The sequence below is a fragment of the Salmo salar genome, chromosome 18 (assembly GCF_965601325.2).
Source record: "Salmo salar chromosome 18, fSalSal1, whole genome shotgun sequence".
In the NCBI taxonomy this organism is placed as follows: Eukaryota; Metazoa; Chordata; class Actinopteri; order Salmoniformes; family Salmonidae; genus Salmo; species Salmo salar.
The window spans coordinates 23,704,883-23,720,865 of record NC_138308.1 but is presented as its reverse complement, the minus strand read 5'-3'; the positions used below and the strand labels follow the sequence as shown (position 1 = coordinate 23,720,865).

Genomic DNA, 15,983 nt, shown 5'->3' with positions numbered 1-15,983 from the left:
GATCTGTGAGCTGCTCTGACAGCTGGTGCTTAAAGCTAGTGAGGGAGATAAGTGTTTCCAGTTTCAGAGATTTTTGTAGTTCGTTCCAGTCATTGGCAGCAGAGAACTGGAAGGAGAGACAGCCAAAGGGGGAATTGGCTCTGGGGGTGACCAGAGAGATATACCTGCTGGAGCGCGTGCTACAGGTGGGTGCTGCTATGGTGACCAGTGAGCTGAGATAAGGCGGGACTTTACCTAGCAGAGACTTGAATATGACTTGGAGCCAGTGGGTTTGGCGACGAGTATGAAGCGAGGGCCAGCCAACGAGGGCATACAGGTCGCAGTGGTGGGTAGTATATGGGGCTTTGGTGACAAAACGGATGGCACTGTGATAGACTGCATCCAGTTTATTGAGTAGGGTATTGGAGGCTATTTTGTAAATGACATCGCCGAAGTCGGGGATCAGTAGGATAGTCAGTTTTACGAGGGTATGTTTGGCAGCATGAGTGAAGGATGCTTTGTTGCGAAATAGGAAGCCAATTCTAGATTTAACTTTGGATTGGAGATGTTTAATGTGGGTCTGGAAGGAGAGTTTGCAGTCTAACCAGACACCTAGGTATTGTAGTTGTCCACATATTCTAAGTCAGAACCGTCCAGAGTAGTGATGCTGGACGGGCGGGCAGGTGCGGGCAGCGATCGGTTGAAAAGCATGCATTTAGTTTTACTTGTATTTAAGAGCAGTTGGAGGCCACGGAAGGAGAGTTGTGTGGCATTGAATCTCGTCTGGAGGGTTGTTAACACAGTGTCCAAAGAAGGGACAGAAGTATACCGAATGGTGGCGTCTGCGTAGAGGTGGATCAGAGACTCACCAGCAGCAAGAGCGACATCATTGATGTATACAGGGAAGAGAGTTGGCCCAAGAATTGAACCCTGTGGCACCCCCATAGAGGCTGTCAGAGGCCCAGACAACAGGCCATCCGATTTGACACATTGAACTCTATCAGAGAAGTAGTTGGAGAACAAGGCGAGGCAATCATTTGAGAAACCAAGGCTATTGAGTCTGCCGATGAGGATGTGGTGATTGACAGAGTCGAAAGCCTTGGCCAGGTCAATGAATACGGCAGCACAGTATTGTTTCTTATCGATGGCGGTTACGATATCGTTTAGGACCTTGAGCGTGGCTGAGATGCACCCATGACCAGCTCTGAAACCAGATTGCATAGCGGAGAAGGTGCGTAGGGATTCGAAATAGTCGGTAATCTGTTTGTTGACTTGGCTTTCGAAGACTTTAGAAAGGCAGGGTAGGATAGATATAGGTCTGTAGCAGTTTGGGTCAAGAGTGTCCCCCAATTTGAAGAGGGGGATGACAGCAGCTGCTTTCCAATCTTTGGGAATCTTAGACGACACGAAAGAGAGGTTGAACAGGCAAGTAATAGGGTTTGCAAAAATTTCGGCAGACAATTTTAGAAAGAAAGGGTCCACATTGTCTAGCCCGGCTGATTTGTAGGGGTCCAGATTTTGCAGCTCTTTCAGATCATCAGCTGACTGGACTTGGGAGAAGGAGAAATGGGAAGGCTTGGGCGAGTTGCTGTGGGGGGTGCAGTGCTGTTGACCAGAGTAGGGGTAGCCAGGTGGTCAGCCGTAGAAAAATGCTTATTGAAATTCTCAATTATAGTGGATTTATTGGTGGTGACAGAGTTTCCTATCCTCAGTGCAGTGGGCAGCTGGGAGGAGGGGTTCTTATTTTCCATGGACTTTAGTGTCCCAGAACTTTTTTGAGTTTGTGTTGCAGGAAGCAAATTTCAGCTTGAAAAAGCTAGCCTTGGCTTTTCTAGCTGCCTGTGTATATTGGTTTCTGACTTCCCTGAAAAGTTGCATATCACGGGGGCTGTTCGATGCTAATGCAGAACGCCACAGGATGTTTTTGTGTTGGTTAAGGGCAGTCAGGTCTGGAGAGAGCCAAGGGCTATATCTGTTCCTGGTTCTAAATTTCTTGAATGGGGCATGCTTATTTAAGATGGTGAGGAAGGCATTTTTTTTAAATAACCAGGCATCCTCTACTGACGGGATGAGGTCAATATCCTTCCAGGATACCCGGGCCAGGTCGATTAGAAAGTCTTGCTCGCTGAAGTGTTTCAGGGAGCGTTTGACAGTGATGAGTGGAGGTCGTTTGACCGCTGACCCATTACGGATGCAGGCAATGAGGCAGTGATCGCTGAGATCTTGGTTGAAAACAGCAGAGGTATATTTAGAGGGCAAGTTGGTTAGGATGATATCTATGAGGGTGCCCGTGTTTACGGCTTTGGGGTGGTACCTGGTAGGTTCATTGATAATTTGTGTGAGATTGCGTACAGGCAATGGGTGAACGTCACCTGGAAATACATATAGACAACATGTAAATACAGCACTAACGTACCGAAACAAAACTACACTACATAACACACAATAAATACATGCGTCTAACAGTCAGAAAGTCAACTTGTGTGTACCGAGGTTAGGACTCATGTGTCGGGGGGAAAGGTCTGGAATGTACAACAGGCCTGGAGATCTGCTGGATCCCTCAGGTAGAAAGCGGACACTGCCGGGGGAACCAGGTCTGGTCGCTGTGCCAACACTGTAGCAATGCCCGCGGGTAGGAAGCAGTGAGCATGAAGGTTTGCCTGGATCTTCTCTGGATATCTGTGAAGCACAGACACCCCAACTTATGGTCATTATGACAGTAGGCTTGAATGTGTGTCTTGACCTAAACAAGTCTTTATACCCTTAAGTACTGTATGCATTTCTGAGCAATTATAAGTAGGGCCAGGAGTTTTGGTTGTTTTTTAGTTTTTGTTATTGGTATTTACATCATTATCCACTAGGTTTGCTACAGGTAGAAAATGTTTAATTGACACAAGCTGTTTCCAATCAAATCATTCAATTTCTGGTTGTAAGTATGCATTTGGTGGGGGTTGCCTAAGCCAGGTGTGGGCATAGCTCTATGAATCTTAAATTGCAAAGTCTATTATTTAGCAGGGAATACTATTTGTATATCAGTGATCCTAGACATCTTTTTTGCTTAAACTGACCATCTCAATCTCTGATCATCGGAGGTTATAAAAATGGGCTAATTAGGACAGTTAAAGAGAGCTCTGCCTCACTAACGGAGGACATCGACACTTTATCCTTCAGATGGCTCTGAAGTGTGCGGACATCTGCAACCCCTGCCGCCCGTGGAAACTCAGCAAACAGTGGAGCGAGAAAGTGACGGAGGAGTTCTTCCACCAAGGTGACATTGAGCGGAAACATAATCTTGAAGTAACCCCACTCTGTGACAGGCAATCCAACTCGGTTGCCAATATACAGATTGGCTTCATGGCGTACGTGGTAGAGCCTCTCTTTGTGGAATGGTCACGCTTCTCTGACACACGGCTGTCCATGACCATGATGAGCCACCTGAGCCTGAACAAGCAAGGCTGGAAGGAGGGGAAGGACAAGCAGGAGGCTAGCTCTAGTAGGGTCTCAGAGGAACAGAGGACTCCTGCCACCAAAGACTCAAACTCCAAAGTATTACCTCAGGGAAGCAAAGGGTCATGACATGCCAAGCATGACTGGCGCCCACGGTGAGGTGAGAAAGAGTGAAATTTGTAAGTCGCTCTGGATAAGAGCGTCTGCTAAATGACTTAAATGTAAATGTAAATGTAAATAAATGGCTAGCCTATTTTCATTCACTATAAAAATAACAACCCAACAACTTCTCCAACTCTGTTAAGACCGCAGTATTTGGAGAGATACGCTTCCCCACCTCCACAAAGCGCACGTAAAAGCGCAGGTAGCCTACTTGGAATGATATGCCAACACTTGAATAGTTCACACCCTGTAAATACACTGTAGCAGTCAGAACAACTTTAACATCTTCACCCAGCTCTCCTACATGAAACATATTGGTCTTGTGGAGTCAGTGGATTCGTCCATTATTATAGAGAAGCTTTGTTTTTGTTGACCAGACTGCACCTCCGTTCTTTACTTGTGTTAATGAAATCGCACATTTTGGGATGTTGGCGCTTGCATATCCTCAACATTTACATGTATTTCTATAGCGAATGAAAATGGCTACTTTGTTCGGCAATAGGATCCATTTTCTTAGATAAAATGCGGATTATTCCTATATAATGTTGATAACAAATAATAAGTTAAATATTTATGTTGATAATGTACTTAAGATAGTGTAATAATTTGGTGCATTAGTCTAAAGTGTAGGCTGCTGATGATAATAATTGTCGGCAAACAATTGACTTGAAGTCAATACACATGGTTGGGAATTTATTTTGGACTAATTGGATAATTACATTAGATTGTCACGGTATGCACACGTGACAATTAATTCACACGTGGTGTGAGAAGGCACTATATTGGTCTCTTGAGGTGAGATGATCGAAATGCGGGCTAGAAAGAAAACAGCCAAAGGCCTGGCCCTAATCATAAGGCTCAAATCTACCCTCAAACAGAAACCTTACAATCACTTCAACACTTCATAGTGTTGTTTCTGCTGCGTCACTCACCCCTCCAGTCTTTTCCCCAGAGCAGTGCGGATCTTGGGGCTGGCCAGACAGGCCTGTGTGTGGGACGAGAGCAGGACCAGAGCCTGGTTCACGCTGGGCACTGCGTTCATGGGCAGGCCAACTCCACTAGAGCGGGAGGTCAGGGCAGGATGTACAGCTCACCCCTGTGGAGGAACACCTAGCAGACCAGAACCAGGGGGAGAGACACAGATGGACAGAATGATATAGGCCTACAGAGACAACAAACAAAAGGGATAGTGAGCTATGTGAAGAGATGTACAGACAGAGTGATAAACAATTTGTAGTCATCATCACACATAGCCCAATAATGGAGCCTAATGTTACTCCTTATAGTCCAAGGACCTTACATGTTCTGTTTAGAGGAGAATTGGCTCTTGCAGCCCAAACATTCCATGTAAACGTGAATCGATTGTCAATTGCGGTACGGTTCTAGAAACATAAAGCCATATACTATCATATCACATAAAATGATTTCACAAATGTAAAATACATACTGTCGTACACTGTTTTAAACACAGTTGCAGCCGACAGTATTTTTCAGTGAAAACACGTTTATGGTGTCCGTCTTCCATTTACGCACAGGTGTTCAGAGATAGCTAATTAGCACAAGTAGTCGACTGTCTTCTGTTTTACGTAAACAACTGCTGTAACATGGAAATATGGCCATGTGGGAACCCTAACCCTATAAAGGTATAGAAATGTTCCTTTTGTTTCCAAAACATCAACAACAAACTAACATGGTCCAAGCACACCAAGACAGTTGTGAAGAGGGCACGACAAAACCTATTCCCCCTCAGGAGATTTGGCATGGCTCATATCTTCAAAATAATTTACAGCTGCACCATCGAGAGCATCATGACGGGTTGCATCACTGCCTGATATGACAACTGTTCGGCCTCCGACTGCAAGGCACTACAAAAGGTAGTGTGTACGGCCCAGTACATCAACGGGGCCAAGCTTCCTGACATCCAGGACCTCTATACCAGGCGGTGTCAGAGGAAGGCCCTAAAAATCATCAAATACTCCAGCCACCCCAGTCAGACTGTTCTCTCTGCTACCCCACGGCAAGCGGTACCGGAGAGCTCAGGTCTAGGTCCAATAGGCTTCTAACAGCTTCTACCCCCAACCCATAAGACTCCTGCTTCTACGCTCTGTTATTATCTATGCATAGCCACTTTAACAACCCTACCTGCATGTACATAATTATCTCAATTACCTCAACACCGGTGCCCCTGCACATTGACACATTTACTCTGTACCGGTACCGCCTGTATATAGCCCCGCTATTGTAATTTACTGCTGCTCTTTAATTTTTCGGGTTTTTTTCCATTTTTATCTCTTACTTTTTTTTGGTATTTTCTTAAAACTGCATCGTTGGTTAAGGGCTTGTAAGTAAGCATTTCACTGTAAGGACTACATCTGTTGTATTTGGCGCATGTGACAAATAACTTTTAGTGCAAGTGTCAGGGCACAACTCCCTGGACAGAAAATACTATCGTAAATAGGCGCTAAATCACACGTAGACATCTTACTCTGTTTCCACTGCTCTCTGGGTTCAACCACTTGGGAAGATAGTCTGCTGCTTCGATCAGAAGGACCTCCCCATCATTGTCCTCTAACCTACAAGTTAAAGTAAATATCACTGGGAAGTTGAAACTAACTGGAAGTAATACAGAGCTTTGCAGACCATGTGCTCCACTCTACCTGGCAGCAAGTTCTGGGAAGACTTGTGTGATCTGAAGCAGGAGGTATAAGATGAACCACACATCCTCCACACTGTCCCTAAACACAGTGCTGCCTCCAATGTGTGTAGGAACTCCCCCTGCAGGTACAATTAAGACATGATCACCATTCATTCAGTCAAAGCATCAAAATCCTTCAATCCTCAATATAACAAATCCTTCAATCCTTAAAGAACATTTGTATCCAGGTCAGAACCAGTACTGTACCTTTCTCAGTGTGGTACTTGAGGTTGAATGGCTGCTGTTGCCAGATATACTGCACAAGGAGAGGGGCAACCTTGGCCAAAATCTCCTCCACTAGCTGTTGCAGACATAGATCATCAGACTGAGAGGTTAGGCTGAACCAAGAAGAGATAGTACTGGACCATGTCCTCTTGCATGACTGTTCTAAGTGGGTCCATAGTGGGGGTGGCTTGATGAACCTATGATATGAGCAATAACAAGATAAGTTATGTTCCTTTGCTTTGTTATCAGCAGAGACTTTTGTAGGTCAGGTCATACGTCATCCCTATAATGACATTTGAATCATAACTGAATTATAGGGTACAAGCTCAGCTTCCAAACTGTTCAGACAGGCAGCTTGTCTTTTATCGATAAACGTATTGTTTAACTATATGTAACTGCCATTGATCACATGATATCTTGATCTATAAGTCTTCAATGATAGGCCTACTCTTTTAAACTGAACATTACATGACTTTTGCAAACGAAGTCATGTCAATAAAATGAAGCTAGCATCCTAACTAGTCAGTGTCTTTACCAGCTAATCGCATGATCAATTAACGTTAACTTAGTCACAGTTCTGAGAGAGGTCTTACCTTGCCTTGTTTATTATGCATATGTTTTAACCTTAATCTTCAAGAAGGAATCCCATAAAAATAAAATGAGTTGTCAAATTCTGTCATTCTCATTCCGTTAGAGGCACTGTTTTTCCCCTACCATTAATCGATCTCGGTTATAATACTACCTTTTTTGTAATTGGTTCCTATATGACACACATTTATCGCAGAAATAATAATATACTTCGATAAAATTTTGCTTCAAAATTACGATACACAAAAAATATAATGAATCAATAGAAAAGTTGTACCATTTACATAAAATGTGGAATTACAATTGTTTTGAATTCTATGCGCAGACAAAGTTCCCAGGTGAGAGACGGACATAATTTTGTAGCGCAATAGGAACATCGCACAGAACACAGGAAGTTGTAGTCTTTTATATTTTTGCAAAAGGTCATTTTAGAGGAGATCAAAATACATTTCCCGTGAAGTATAGGGGTAAGAAAGTTAGGTATCCATGACAGCCTTGTTATTGTTGTTGTGGCGCTAATTCTCTCTTGTCGTGAGGGATGCTGTAGTTAATGGCTATATTGATTATTTTACTGGCGCTGCCTGAAACATAACCTATAATACCATAATACTTCTAGGCCGCGTTTTATCTGAAGTAATCCATTGCATTGTATATCAATAGGCCACTTCGTGCACAAAGGCGCGGTTTGGTTCTCCCGCTCAGTTGTTAGCGTATCTAGTAGCTAGATTCCTAGCTAATGTTTGTTAAAGTTAGCAAGTTCCACATCAAAGACAACGACGCTAGCTAACTAGGTAACTTGCTAGGGTGTACAAGTGTTATTGAACCGCGGGCGGCTGAAAATGACAAACCTCTGCCAAAAGAGCAAATGGGGCCATGAATCAGAGGGAAGCACGGTGAGAGAGGGTACTCGGAGGGGCATGAGGCGATAAAAACGGAGAAAAGGATGATTTCGCGATACACCAGGCGGCCGGTAACGCACAGTCTTGAGATGTAAGTAATGGTTGTTAGCTAGTGGACAAGCTTGTAATTCTTTGTTAACTGTAATTTCTGTCATTCGAGATTGAAATATGGTTAGATTGTTGGTTAGCTAATTATCGGGTGACAACGTAAAGGAGAATGTCGTAATCATGTCACATGTGACAGCCCATCTGATAAACCAAGCCAAGGTCAGTTGCCTCCATTACACAAATGGATGCAATAGGATGATGTTGTTTAATGCTGTAAACTGATGACGTAAGGGTCCCACTCCTACCTCACATTTCACTCCTTGCTTGTTTGGGATCAATGTCTTTTTACAACAATAAATATCAACCCACCAAAGTATTACAATGAAAGATATATCTATAAATGCTATTGCTTATTCATGTTTTATTCAGCTATATTTTCCCTTCTCTGCAGTCGTGGCTTATCCCGAAGCCACCTTGACCATCACCCTCTCCCAGAGGAGGTAGACGATGACTTCCTCCCCCAACACCTCCATGACCTTCAGGAAGCTGTCTCCACTTACAACAGGTATGACCTGTTTCGATGAACCGGACAGGTGAAACCATGTACACTTGTAGGGAGCAGCCATATTGCTTTCACAGATCCTGTTTAGATGTGTGAAGGCAAGGGACAAAATAGAGGGAGGTAGCCAGTTACATAATCTGAACAGCACAGTAATATACCTCACTGCTCTAAATTATTCCCTGGTACACTCAACAACACACAACACTGTAACGCACAGCAACATGTAAACAATGTCGTCCTCTTTTGCAGCTCGGAGACGACGTCTGCAGCCTCTAACCGGTCAGACTCTCCAACGGTCACCACTGGAAACACAACGAGGGCCTGGTCTGGGATCCACAGCTACACAGGGACAGGCATCTCTACAGAGAGGAGCTCTGTCTTCTCCTGGGGCTATGATGCGAGTCTCACCTCATCTTCTCAGCTGGCTGCCAGAATTTTTCAGTTCAAATGCCCTATGTTCTGAGTATTTTGAAGTGCATATATAGCTAGGCATAGCCATGCTGAATGCTACAACAGTCTTGTATGCAGATTACCATTGAATTAGTGTAATCATGTTTGTATTGTAATGATGACAATCTTCTCTGTCTGCAGAGGTCATTTCCTTCATGGTTTCGCTTCGTTGTGATGCTGAGATTTCTAGAGCTTGCATTCAGAAACAAAACAAAAAACTGATTTATTTACACAGCCATGTCCTCAGAATGCCTCATAGAACTCATATCCCTACAGTCCTAAGTTACGAACTTAATATTGTACAGTACACACAAACACTCGCCTGTGCACGCACACACTGTCTCTGAAATATACATGCAAATGGTACTACTTGCTCCAGCACAATCACTCACACACAGTCACCTGGGAGCCATGTAGCCTGCTGTGAAATGAACAGCGCTCAGCGACGTGCTGCTAATAATTGATAAGTAGCTTGAAAAGCAATGACCTTCTGTCATAGTGTGCCTCTCTGTCGGGGCTCCTCTCACTCTCTCTTTTTCCCTTCCCTCTCTCCATCCCTCAGGAGTTTGACAAGGCGGCGTCGCGACAGGTGCAGCAGATGTTTGAGGAGATTGATGAGGAGCTTTACGAGGGGCGGGGTGGGGCGCATCTACTGGGGCTGCAAGATGAGTGTCATCAGTGGGCATTCAGGTTCCCTCACTTACGGTGGGTCCTCACCCTACACCCCCTCATCTCTCACTTCTCATACACTGTCACACATTACTGCCACTCTAGCCTGTAAATGTATCACTGAAGGTCATTTGGCTGCTGTATAGTGATACTTCTTAAAAAGAGCAGTCTAACTTAAAGGTACCTAAGATAAATCTTATTTAGATTTGTTTGCAAACCCGAAAAGGAACTACTTACCACATAATGATCGGCCCAAAGCCATTGGGCCCCTGTACACAATGAGAGAATGTGTCATAGACCATTGGCTCAGCATTACAAAATTAAATTGTTAATCAAATAAATTCATTTTCCTGTCGGTTGGATTCATTGAAGTTCTAATCACCGTTTCACCTCCTATCCACCCTACTATGTGAACCCACAGGATTCTGGGTAGTCAGCTGGTGTGTCCCAGTGACGAGGGCTTTCAGTGGTACGCCAGCTCAGGGAAGGGGACCGGGACACCCGCCAGCACCACTGCAGCTGGACAGAAGGACAGCAGTAGTAGCAAGCCCCAGGATAAGGACAAGCCCGGCCCCAGCGCAGAGTGAGCACTGGCTACTGATGCTGTTAACCCATCAATTATAGATTACCGTTAGCTTTGTGGTTTTGTGACCTACATACTGTGTGGCTTGTCAAACAGCAAGTGAACTAAGTAACACAAGGCATACTGGCACTGGCTAGTCTACTTTGGCTAGCTAAAAAGTTTGGACTGATGCTGTTGAGAAACCGATGTCAGTGTGAATCATGTTGTTTGTGTGTCCAGTCTGTGTGTGCAGGGGAGAAGGGCTGTGCTGTCCAGGCCCTGTGTGGCAGTTGACCACCCCCCTGGTACTCCCAGTGGATCCAGAGGTCATGACAGGCCCAAGGTGATCGAGGCTGAAGGCCTGATGGAGGAGTACCTGGCCTTTGACAGCAGGGACCTGTGAGTCACCACCCAGCTCTCCTATTTAGGACCCTTTAACTATAGGGGCATTTCAAATACTTTAAAGTATGGTGCCCTTGATTGAGCTTGTAGCCTACTTTTAGGATTATCCCAAGGGTTCCACTGTACCAAGTAACCTAAAACAAAGCTTAGTATTTGAAAGGCTTTGACATTATTTTGCCAAAGGTCTGTTGTGTTGATGGTTTCATCTGTGTTTTGACTTTTACAGGGATGATGAGTGGGAGCGGGGGTGGGTGGGGGCTGGTCGGCGGCGGTACTGCCTGCCTCCTGTGTCTCCCTATCGCTGTCGCAGACAGGCGGCCCTGGACTTGCTCTTTGACGACGTGTGGCGAGAGCTGGTTGGCTGGATGGAGGAGCTGGTCCGCAGGCATTGGGAGGGCTATGTCTCAGGTAGGACCACAGGGCTATGTCTCAAGTAGGACCACAGGGCTATGTCTCAGGTAGGACCACAGGGCTATGTCTCAGGTAGGACCACAGGGCTATGTCTCAGGTAGGACCACAGGGCTATGTCTCAGGTAGGACCACAGGGCTATGTCTCAGGTAGGACCACAGGGCTATGTCTCAAGTAGGACCACAGGGCTATGTCTCAAGTAGGACCACAGGGCTATGTCTCAGGTAGGACCACAGGGCTATGTCTCAGGTAGGACCACAGGGCTATGTCTCAGGTAGGACCACAGGGCTATGTCTCAGGTAGGACCACAGGGCTATGTCTCAGGTAGGACCACAGGGCTATGTCTCAGGTAGGACCACAGGGCTATGTCTCAGGTAGGACCACAGGGCTATGTCTCAGGTAGGACCACAGGGCTATGTCTTATAGGCACTTTTGACTTGTCATTGACTTTTAAACCAACAAATCCATCATTGCCAAATCAACAGTTTTCTGCCCCCTTCTTATTGACAGATGATGAGAAGACTGCAGTGAACTTCAGCCCATCACAGTCTGATGCTGAGAATCCTTTCCTGCTTCTGTCCACACTTCCCACCCTTCTCCCCAGGCTAGGCCAGAGCAGGGTGCCCCAGCTAACAGGCAGCCTGCAACCCCAGGTCAGTGCCCTGAGAGGGGGTTGAAGGACCACCTCCTCGGAGAGTGGAACATCCTACTCCTAGGATGTAGGTTTTATGTCAATAAGAAATGTTAATAAGCACTGTGATTGAACTCCATAATAATCTTCAGATGTGTTTGAGAGTTTAGGACAAATTCGGAAAACTGAAAACAGTCACATTGATGCTGAATTGTTTTCCCCTGCTGTCCGTAGTTCTTCTCACTCTTGAAGGCTATCAATTCATTAACTTTCATCCTTTTTTCTTTCCTTCCTTCTTTTTGTCCCCTACTCTGTCTTGTTCCTTGGTCTGTTTCACACCATTCAAACCAACAACCTTGTATCTGTCCACCTCACTCTCTCCTTTTCTCTCTCATTTGGTCATTCGTTTTTCCCCCAAAGACCACAAAATCAAGGGTCTCAAAGCACAAGTCCAGACGGAAATCCAAAAAGCAGAAAAAGCCATCTACTGTATGTAACTCTCACCCAGAGCCAAAATGGCGCCGATCAACGCCATCCACAGCGGCATGTTATTATTCACTCCTAGACTGAATGTGCTTGTGCCTGTTGAATAACACAAACCATACCACTTTTAGTCACTTTCATATTTCTTAACCAACTGTTGAGTATTTGTTTTTACACGTCCCTCTTATTTAATTCAATAATGACCATTTTGGAATGCTTTCATTTGCCTACTGCTTTCATTTGCAATTTTTCTAATCGTCTGTTTGGTCTCAAATGGGTGGTGGTATGTCGTCTCCACTTGGTTGCATGTAGAAAATCCAAGTTGGAGCTGACTGTGGTGACGTGCAAGTATCCGTAGTGATGTGGCTGTAGTTTTTTTTTTAGGTGAATGACCACTTTTGCCTAGTCTAACTCTGTATCTTCTTCTGCCTCCCTCCCTCCTACAGTCCAGTCGGGTACCAGTAGGGGCAGCGGTGACGCATCACAACCTCAACGACCTCATAGTGATCCACGGCATCCCCCTGCAGCAGAGGAACCTGGGCGTGATGGAGAGAGCCCAGTATGGAGACTGATCATACTCATGCTGATACTCTAACGATCTTTATTAGTAGAGTGTAGCATAAGGAGTTTAACTGTAGCCGTGAACCACTCACCTCTTATCAATAAGAGAGAAAGAGATGGTTATTAGCTATAGAATTGTAGGTTTGTGCATATGTTACTTTGAGTAAAGTTTCACTGCTTCCTTCTCAGGGACCCTGAGGAGAGGGTGGTGGTGACCCATCGGCCAGGGTCCAGCGTGATCCCGTCCAGCAAGCCCCGTCCTCGCCGGGCGCTAGAGCAGAGCTCCTCCTCCCTGTCCCGTCCGCCCCAGTCGGCGCTACGCCGTAACCCCCCCCCACGCACCCTTCTGCCCTTGGTTCCCTGCCTGACACAGTTCAGCGCCGCCGGCTCCATGGAGGAGGTCATCCGTGGGACACGCCTGTGAGTTAACTTAAATGGGGTTACCCATTCTCCATCTGGTCCCTGTCCTCTTCCATGTACACCCCCTCCCTCCTCACTCCCGTCTTATTTATTGCTCTGAAGCTGGAGAACCGTCTGTGCAGAGAGATTACTTTGAAAGCTGTTTGCCGTTTAACTCTTGCCTTGTGGCGTTCTGTTCAGCAGAAGGGAAGTGGAAGAGATGTGAGGCGTTGTGTGTATGATTAAGAACCAACGGGTGGACTTTTAATGAACTCTGAGTTAAAGAATATCTGTGTGAAGCATACAGTATAATTTGCCCTCGTGTGGAATGATTTCAGTCTGCTCCATGTTAAAGGGACTTGTGTAACTTTATGGAAAGTGAACAGGGTGTTACTCTCTCCAGACCCACAGCCAGTGACCGCCAGGCCTCGCCTCTGATACCTCTGAGCAGGAACACACTCCTTCCCCCCATCGGCACAGGAGAAGCTGAGCCCACGCACTCCGGACAGCACTTCAGACCTACTCAGGTATTGGACGAGTAGAACTCTGCATACTAGTTGTACATCTTGCACTGACTTGACAACACTTAATACTATCACCTGCTAATAACACAACACTATTTTATTTTGTGTGTGTGTAGCGGCACAGAGGCTTGTCCAGTCGTGCCCACAGTGCTGTTACAGATGAAGCTGGTAGTTTGCTTCCTCGGGATCGGCTTCATCAATTGGACGTATTCTCCCGTCCCAACACCACCCACACCTACAGGGTATGGCTATAGTCACACACAGTAAAAGTTATTATACCACTAAAGAACAATTTAGGCATATTTTGTAGGTTCATATTGTAATGGATGAATATGGAATATGTTTGCCTGCGTCCCAGTCAGTGAGATTTAACTCTGGGTTCTGTTGCAGTCGGACACCCCTTACCGCCGCTCCTTCACAGTGCTGGACAACATTGGACAGGGGCGTCCTGGCAGAGAATCTTTGGGTACAGGTGGGTACCTCGTTTTACATTGAATACTGTACATAATTTCTACGCATTAATTTTTGTGGCTGACTCATTGAGTCTGTCTGGTACACTGGCAGACTCTTTGGGCATCGGAGTGATGGGCATCAGTCTGGGCATCAGTCTGGGCATCAGCAGCTCCTCTTTCCTGGACTCCTTCATCCACCACCCTCTGGGCCACTCCCCCATCAAGGATGAGGAGGAGCCTGACACACAAGCCCCTGCCCCAGGTCAGTAGGAGCCATCTGTGGTCCTCCTCATTTATAAAACATGTCGCTGGGTTGCGTTCTGTAATTATGTTTGAGAGAGTTTGGTTGTAGCCTCTGGTTATCAAACGAGGAAAGTCATTATTTTCAGACAGATGATTTGAATATTAACTATGAATGCTCATTAACACTGGTCTTTGTCCTGCTCTCCCCTCTTCTCAGCTGTATTGGTGCCTGTGTCAGTCCCAGCACGCTCCTACAGCCGGGGGGGCTTCACATCCCGCAGTAGCAGACCTGGGTTGTAGCCCCTTCAACCGGTTGTCACTAGTTAACACAGCCACAAAGTCATAATTATCATTAAACCCCACCCATTTCTACAATTTCTCTTCTTACAATCTGATTTTAAACCTAACCACACTGCTAACTGTATGCCTAACTTTAAAGTAAAAAATAGAAAGCTATACATTTTTTGCCAATTTTGACTTTGGCTGTGGAATTTGGTTTTGTGGCTGTGTTATCAACCTCGGCCACCTCCACCAACCACACACCTCAGCACTGCAGGATGCAAGGCCCTGCTGCCACTCCCAACGGGGCCTTCAAACAACACTTTATACAACAAGGAACATTTTTACATTGTACTGTTTGGTGATTTTATTTTATGTTTTTTTGTTTTTCTAGAGCCCTATTTTTGTATGTTGGAACTCTGCTTACCTGGCTGCCAAAGACAGTAACCCGTCTCATTAAACCTACCTATCTGTATGTATGTTGGTATATACTGTATGTTGGGATGGATATATGTCAATGTATATTGTTATGTTCTCTGATCTGTATACTCTTAAATGATTCTATGCAGGGAATGAGTCGTTCTACGAAAATGGTGGCTTTTTGACCAGCCATAAAAAATATTTTTACAAATTAGTCAGATAATAGTTAATGCCGTAACAATGTTCATGAAAATAAATGACAGCTTATTATATATTTTTCACTATATTACATTAAAATGCTTGTGTTGCCTTTGTCACTGGTGTTCCCTATATTTTAATGACAATTAAGGCTTTCTAGAATGTAATTTGAGTATTTACTTTGCATATATAATCCAAGACAAAAAGGTTAATGATAATTATATTTTTTTTAAACATTTTCTTCTATAACAACACCAGTGACAAATCTTCAGACTGTTCTAATAAAAACAGCAGGAACAGTAACCAGTGAAAAAAATATAGAATATCTAAGATGGTGGCCACAGTAGCTCAAACCACACTTCTTAAATTGTGAATAAATTACTTAATCATGTGATTTAATCAAATTTCCTTTTCCCCATACTATAAACTGTAACACCAGCGACCGATCTTGAAGCGTCGCATGAAATTACCAAATGAATCATCAAATTGCTAACATGAAGAGACTGCAGACTCACCATGTGCTTTTCAAAACAGCTCCAATGAACATTTGACCCAGGAAGAAGATCACAAGGATGTTGCTTTTTAAAATGTTATTTAATGGCGTTACACCAGTGACATGAAATTGAGGGACAGCTATTCCGTGTAAATGAGTTATATTTAGTTGATATTAGTTTAAGTATCCACTAAATAACTAAT

At 44.8% G+C, this 15,983-nt stretch overlaps 1 protein-coding gene and 1 pseudogene across 4 annotated transcripts; one reads left to right on the top strand and one right to left on the bottom strand.

Annotated features, from left to right (window-relative positions):
• Positions 1–53: 53 nt before the first annotated feature.
• LOC106577077 (protein ecdysoneless homolog) lies at positions 54–6,701 on the bottom strand (annotated as a pseudogene). The gene is made up of 5 exons (XR_014381365.1): positions 6,491–6,701; positions 6,246–6,363; positions 6,074–6,161; positions 4,521–4,698; positions 54–2,658 (listed from the first exon to the last, which is right to left on the bottom strand). The product of XR_014381365.1 is annotated as a protein ecdysoneless homolog (transcript).
• A 791-nt stretch (positions 6,702–7,492) lies between these two features.
• On the top strand, positions 7,493–15,681 carry LOC106577058 (protein FAM149B1). 3 transcript variants are annotated; one of them, XM_082964803.1, is made up of 16 exons: positions 7,493–8,086; positions 8,495–8,608; positions 8,855–9,002; positions 9,618–9,760; positions 10,146–10,307; positions 10,527–10,685; positions 10,915–11,096; positions 11,608–11,750; positions 12,149–12,271; positions 12,658–12,770; positions 12,962–13,192; positions 13,575–13,698; positions 13,812–13,937; positions 14,086–14,167; positions 14,260–14,409; positions 14,608–15,681. In XM_082964803.1, exons 1-16 carry the CDS (start codon positions 8,040–8,042, stop codon positions 14,688–14,690), a joined length of 2,130 nt encoding a protein of 709 aa, XP_082820929.1. In that variant the 5' UTR covers positions 7,493–8,039; the 3' UTR covers positions 14,691–15,681. The 3 variants fall into 3 exon arrangements, with proteins under 3 accessions (XP_082820929.1, XP_014010240.1, XP_014010241.1); XM_014154765.3 differs by having other exon boundaries at positions 7,494–8,086; positions 12,149–12,217; XM_014154766.3 differs by lacking the exon at positions 12,149–12,271 and having other exon boundaries at positions 7,496–8,086.
• The last annotated feature ends 302 nt before the right edge of the window (positions 15,682–15,983 follow it).

What these genes read in the sequence shown, in the direction of transcription:
- LOC106577058 (XM_082964803.1), top strand. Translation starts at nt 8,040, where the DNA reads ATGATTTCGCGATACACCAGGCGGCCGGTAACGCACAGTCTTGAGAT. An exon ending in GGCGTGATGGAGAGAGCCCA is followed by an intron (nt 12,771 to 12,961) that starts GTATGGAGACTG and finishes CTTCCTTCTCAG; the next exon opens with GGACCCTGAGGAGAGGGTGG. An exon ending in AGCACTTCAGACCTACTCAG is followed by an intron (nt 13,699 to 13,811) that starts GTATTGGACGAG and finishes GTGTGTGTGTAG; the next exon opens with CGGCACAGAGGCTTGTCCAG.